The sequence below is a fragment of the Morus notabilis genome, unplaced genomic scaffold, assembly GCF_000414095.1.
Source record: "Morus notabilis unplaced genomic scaffold, ASM41409v2 Scaffold825, whole genome shotgun sequence".
Lineage (NCBI taxonomy): Eukaryota > Viridiplantae > Streptophyta > Magnoliopsida > Rosales > Moraceae > Morus > Morus notabilis.
In genome coordinates, this window is record NW_010358062.1 from 666360 (window position 1) to 673309 (window position 6950).

General features: G+C 36.5%; 1 protein-coding gene across 1 annotated transcript; it reads right to left on the reverse strand.

Moving 5' to 3' along the window:
• Nucleotides 1-985: 985 nt before the first annotated feature.
• LOC21405188 (pentatricopeptide repeat-containing protein At2g27610) lies at nucleotides 986-4225 on the reverse strand. Its single transcript, XM_010091552.2, has 3 exons — nucleotides 1510-4225; nucleotides 1208-1253; nucleotides 986-1092 (listed from the first exon to the last, which is right to left on the reverse strand). Exon 1 carries the CDS (start codon nucleotides 4223-4225, stop codon nucleotides 1649-1651), a length of 2577 nt encoding a protein of 858 aa, XP_010089854.1. The 3' UTR covers nucleotides 986-1092; nucleotides 1208-1253; nucleotides 1510-1648.
• Between the last annotated feature and the right edge of the window lie 2725 nt (nucleotides 4226-6950).

The following is a 6950-nucleotide window of genomic DNA, read 5'->3' on the forward strand; positions in this document are numbered from 1 at the left end:
ATTATCTCATTGATGACATCCGAATTTGAAAAAGTGGTCTTCAAGAAGGTTGTAAACCTGCCTATTATCTTTTAGTAGCCACTAGAATCACACATATTTGGATATGTATTGAAGGAGATACGGCCCAAAGACAAATGAAGGTCAGGTTGGGCCTTTGTTGGAATTCTTGTTTTGTTGCGGCCCGTTTTGGGAAATAAAAGAAGCCGATTCACTCTTTTCCGCTGATTCAAATCCACATATCATTTGCCTAATTGGACCTATGATAGCCTAAGTTATGCTCAAAGTACCGAACCTACATCAAAAACGACATTTATTACTTATCAACGACAACTTTATTCTTTTTGACCTAAGAATGCAAAAGTGCTAAGCATGGAATTCAATGACACTCTAAATGTAAAATGATGATATAAAGTTTTATTAAATGTACACTTTTTAAAGGCCCGTTTATTTCACTGATTCGAGTTTAGAATTTGAGTTTTATTACAGTAAAAAGTTATCAGAAACAGTCACATCTAACTTTTTTGCTATAATAAAAAACTCTCACATAAAGTTACATCTCAACTCAAATTAAAAACTTGAATCAGCGAACTAAACGGACCCTTAGTATTCATCAGTTCTCTGCAATATTTTGGCGAGCCTTTCTTTCGATCACGTCGAGATAGTGATGGTCAAGAAACCTACACTACCTCTACAACAGCGGGATCTGTAGTACCTAACGTCAGCTTGTTTTGGAACTGCGAGTGGTGGTGAGCTTGCTATCTGCAAGGCATGCTGGTTTAACCGGGTCAGTAAGAGATGCAAGACATTTGCGTAGCTCCGGATGATGCCATTCATGATGATCTGCATGTACTCTTTCCTTCACTAGGCCATGACCTTAGAAACATTCGGAACATGCTGGTTTACCTAATGTCAGCAAATTTACTTTGAAGATCTTAATCTCTTTCGGAACATTCAGCATGTTCCAGAGACTAATTTGTGTCTCTGCTTCTGCTGGAAACTCCATTTTCTAAAGTACTGCAGGCAATGTTTGCTCCCTGGATCCTCACAATTTCTGCAAGCACTGTGGATAGAGAATTCCCAGCTAACATGTATCTTGGGAAACCAAGAATTTTAAAGGTAAGTTTAGCATTCTAAAATGTCACGCTTCATTGTCAGAAACAGATAAAAGCATGCATACAATTAGACCACAAGTCAGTTAAATTAGTACCTGTATTAGAAAATGAGTTTTGTGCTTTTAGAGTTCCACTTAAAACCTGCGGAAGAGAGAGAAAATAATCATTTAGGGTCCGTTTAGTTCGCTGATTCGAGTTTTTAATTCGAGTTGAGATGTGAGAGCTTTTTATTGTAGCAAAAAAGTAAGATGTGATTGTTTCTGAGAGCTTTTTACTGTAACAAAACTCGAATCGGTAAAATGAACGGGATCTAAATTCTTGCTTCAACATCTTTACACTAATTTCATCCATTCAAAAGAAGAGTAAAACGATATAACCATATTTAATGCGTGCCTACCTATTTTCCTTCCTTTTCAACTTAAGTAAATTCGATTCCATGAAATGTTGCCTTATAACTGAATGTGGTCTAAGAGTAAACTCAAAGATTCAAATTTCAAGCAATCCTCAAAAACTTGGATCAGCCCATTTCAGGAGTGTCACCAATAGTCCCCACACGAGCAAACACCGCCCTTAAAGTGGTGAAATCGATTTGTGTCCCTTACAACAATATCTCTTTCTTCAATTAACGATATTAACTTAATAACGTTATGGCAGTCTCCACAGACTCTGAGGTTTTTAACAATATGGAGAGGAGCTTCCGCAGGTGTGGAAATTAATCCGAAAGCAATGGCCATCCTCTCACTATGTTGAGAAAGAATAGCTGCTTTGTGTTCCTCTTCAACATCGTGAAGTACATAATTTGTGTCAGGCTGGTAACCCATATCCTTTAACCGGATCCTTAGTTCTTCAAGCTTTGAATAGATATTTTCCGCCATGGGATGTGAAAGGTCACCAGCCAAGAATGAATGAGTCTTGTGTTTCACCTCAATCCAACTATACCCAGCTTCCTTCTTTACTTTTCTCTCATCCATCAATTTCCTCACCGTGTTTCTCTCTTGCCAGTTTCCCGTTGCGGCATAAATATTGGAGAGCAGTACATATGCGGCAGAATCCTCTGGCTGAAGTGAAATAAGCTTTTCTGCAGCAAATTTTCCAAGCTCTAAATCGCGGCGAACATGGCAAGCTGCCAAGAGAGTTCGCCATACGGTTGCACCTGCAGGGAATGGCATTCCGTTTATAACATCCATGGCATTTCCAAGCTTTCCTGCTCGACTATATAGATCAACCATGCATGAATAATGCTCCATTATTGGAGAGATGTGATGATCCTTGACCATCATATCAAAATATCTTTGACCTTCATCTACTAAGCCTGCATGAGTACAAGCGGAAATAACACCAATGAAAGTTATGCCATCCATTTTTAATTGTTTTGTTCGCATATCCTCGAATATTTCAAGAGCCTTCTTCCCTTGACCATGTTGTGCAAAGCCAGATATCATTGAGTTCCAGGAAATCAAGTCCCTCTCCCCTTGCCTCTTGTAAACTTCATTTGCACTCTCAATATTTCCTCTCTTTGCATACATTGTAACAAGAGCACTACTTACACATAAAGCATTGTTCAACCTCATTTTGATTGACAAAGCGTGAAATTGCTTTCCCTGCTCTGCTGCTGCTGTAGGTCCAGCACAGGCATGAATCACACTAGAAAAGGTGAATTCATTCGGTCTGATTCCTTCCTTTGCTAACTTGAGAAAAATCTTAACAGCTCCATTGGTTTCCCCCATTTGAGCATACCCAGCGAGCATTGCCGACCATGTGACAATGTCCTTCTCATCAATTAATTCAAAAACTTTAGCAGCTTCTTCAATGTTTCCCATTTTAACATATGCATCTAATAGCGCAGTTCCTACAGTAGGTGATTTCTCATAATTTGCTTTCACGACCTGCGCATGTACTTGGACCACAAACATAGATGGTTGAGCAGTAAGTATGATAGAATAAGTGAAGTCATTTGGTCTAACACCCTCACTACTCATTTGGCAGAACAAATTTACTGCTTGCTCCGTTGCACCATTCTGCAAGTACCCACTGATCATGGCAGTCCATGATACCACATTTCGAACATCTTTCACCATAGAGAACATTTTGAAGGCATCATCCATTTCAGTGCATTTACTGTAAGCCACCATAAGGGCTGTTCTGATATTGTGATTAAATTGCAATCCACACTTGAGAACCTGGCAGTGAACTTGTCTTGCAAAACACAAGTTCTTAAGGTTAGCACATGACTTAATTAAAGTAACAAATAATGGTTGTGTGAGCTTTTCACCAGTAAGATTCATCGAATAAAACATTCTAAAAGCTTCAAGATCAAGCCCATTTGTGACATATCCCGCAATAATACTGTTCCAGGTAACTACATCCCTACTCTCCATGATATCAAAAACAGCTCTAGCATCCTTTATCATGCTCGACTTTGAGTACATATTAATCAAAGAATTGCACACGAATGTACTCGACTCGTAACCACTCTTTATCACCATGGTATGGATTTGACTTCCCTCAACCATATCACGATTTGCCGAAGCACCAATGACAGTTGCAAACGTCAATGGGTTAGGCTTAACTCCATTAAAATGCATTTGGAAGAACAAATCTAATGCGAAGTCATTCAATCCATTGTGCGCATAGCCCGTGAGTAATGCAGTCCAAGAGGCCACATTTTTCTCCCGCATTTCATCGAAAACTTTCCTTCCATCTCTAATACCCTCAGTTTTCATATACATATCAACAAGAGAAGTGCCAACACTAACATCCTCCACAAACCCGGATTTTACGCATTGACAATGCACTTGCCTACCCGCAACTTGATCAAACAAGCATCTACAAACCTTCGATGTACAAGACAGAGCTAACCCATCAACCGGAAAACCGGAGCGGCAAAGCCCGGCAAAGAGATTCAGAGATTCATGGTTAAAGCCATTACGAGAGTACTCGAAAAGCAAGTTAGTGGATTCCAAAAAGTCTCTCTTAGGACTTTTCTCGAACAAGTGGTGTGCATTGCAAGAGCTGCAAAATTCTGCAGATATGGACAAGTCTTTAGAACCGTAGGAGATTGAACAAGGACGCGACGGAGATTGAAGCCGAAATGTGAGAAAAAAGCGCTTCATACTTAGCTTTGAGAGAGTTCTTGATTGAAGAATCATAGTAATGTTGTTGTCTTCTTTGGATTTACGTTAGACGAGTATTGGTATGTGTTAGAGAGAAGATTGCATCTGTTTTGCAATTACCGAACTCAGAAAGAGAAGATTTGCTGAAGCTTTTGAACGTCTACAAACGACGGACTATAATCTGCCGACATACAAGAGCAAGAAAGAGACTTTTTTGTTTCAGAAAGAGTCCCCAAGAGCAAGAAGAAAGTGCCAAAGAACGACAAGTAGTGGCGTGTGGGTTGCTTTTGAACGACAAGATCTGGATTTTTTTTTTTTTTTTGGAAGATAGTTTTTATTTGGTTGATGGTTGAATTGATCGAAAATATAGGGATTAGTTTTTTTAAGGGTTATTTACTTTTACCTTATGATTTAGGTTTATTTAATGAAAAAGTATAAATATATATATCTCATTAATTTTTAATTGTTATAAATGTACACCATGAAATTAAATTGCTCTTAAGTTTAACAAGCAGGTATGTACATCTTTAGGATTGACACTTAGTTCGCTTATTTAAGTTTTTAATTCGAGTTGACACATGATTTTATGTAAGAATTTTTTATTATAATGAAAAAATTAGATTTAATTATTTATAAGAATTTTTTATTATAACAAAACTCAAATTTTAAACGCGAATCAATAAAATGAACAGGACCTTTAATTTTAACATTTAAAATTACCAAATTATGCTTAGTTGAAATGATTGAAAAATAAAATGGGGAGGTTCGTTCAAGAAAAAAAGCAAAAAAGAAAGGATAAAAATAAAAAGAATAAAAATTTAAGGGGAAAAAAAGCCAAAAAATAAAAATGGGTGTCGACCAAAACAAACCGTTTTGGTTTGAATCCCAACGTATCCAAGAAAATTTATTTCAAGGAAATTTTTTTTTTTTTGAAAAAAAGAAACAAGAGGAGGGGGTCCAAAGTCCAAAATGAATAGAATGAAATTATAGGGGCGAAAAGAAAAAAGGTGAAAGAAGGACCCAAAATAAATAAATAGAAAAACAGTGCAAATTTTTACACAGTTATATATGGTTAATAGATGTACAATATGGCTTTTGGTAAAGTCTATTATTTTGGTAGGATTTTCAATTTTGTTATTAATTTGTGATCTTGCGACATTATGTTGGTTGTCATAACTTTGCATTCTTATTTGCCCAAGTTTGATGGATATTCTTATTTTAGGTTGTGAATTAAAAAATGTTAAATGCACTTGTAGCGTTTAACAACACACAAATAGAGAGGCAATTTTTAAGAATCTCATCGTTGGAAAAAGAAAGATGAACTGCCCAAACATTAGTGACCAGTGTTTGTCGAGTTCATAAGCCCAAGCGGAGTGATAGATCAAGCAGCGTCAGAGTAGACGTCTCTGGTGGAAGTGGGAACAAGAAGATAGGATTGAGATCCGAAGAGTAAGGGGAAGAAGAGGGTAAGAGGCAAGAAGTTATCAAAAGTGGGCCCCAAACATTAGTGACCAGTGTTTGTCGAGTTCATAAGCCCAAGCGGAGTGATAGATCAAGCAGCGTCAGAGTAGACGTCTCTGGTGGAAGTGGGAACAAGAAGATAGGATTGAGATCCGAAGAGTAAGGGGAAGAAGAGGGTAAGAGGCAAGAAGTTATCAAAAGTGGGCCTAGCAATATTCGACTCATGCGGAGACTCAGCAGACGTTTGATTCATGAATTATAATCATAATATTAGAGTCATTTTCAATTTACGTGTATTTTTGTGAGAAAAAATACTGTAACGAACCATCAATTATGATTTGAATTGGGGTACGAATCCCCCAACTAAACAACCCCTCACTCTTTATTAGTTGTGAAGTATTTTTATTATTAAACTTTAGTACTTTGTAATGTGTAAACAAACTTGTCCATAATTTTTGCGTCAACATTGCGATCATGAGTCAAAGTTGTGCCGTGACAAGTCAATCTCGTATCAAGTTAATATTGAGTGTGTCGCATCAACTCACTAAGTGGCTGAATCATGTCCATGCCTCCATTTTTAAACATTTTTATGTCAATAATTATGTCGAAAACTAATATAAAAAATACCAAAATACAACATAAGCACCATTTGTCATGCCGATTTGGTGAATAGGTTCAAGACGTGATAGTTTTGGATTCTTATAGTTTAAAACATATGATTTGAAGTTTAGGTTCATTACATTGAAAATAACTGAAAATAATAGGGAATAAACTCAAAATTCTTTTATTATTTTTCTAGTTCAAAAATCAAAGAATTTTATCAAGCGCCGGTTAAAAGGACTATTGTGAAGTACAACATTTAATGTACTATTTCAAAGAGAAGAGCTGATTTTTCCATCTGTGAATCCAAACCTCCCGAGCAGCTTGCATTAGTAGTCAATGACGTGTTTGGTAGGATGTTAAAGAGAGAAGAAAGTAAACAGAGAAAGGATTTTATAGAAAAAAATAGAGTTTTAGGTCGTTTGGCAGAGAGAAAATGAAGAATGAAGGAAAATAAAAATTCATGGGGCGCATTAATTTTTAATCATTCCAACTTGGGAAGAAAAGATAGGGGAAAAAGTTTGACAAAAAAATGAGATGTAAAATAACAATTTTAACATTCACCATTCATTATATTATATTTTTATTTGTATTGGAGTATTTATTGTAAAATGCCTTAAATTTGACATTTTCTTTTCACTTTTCTTTCTTTTCTACCAAACAA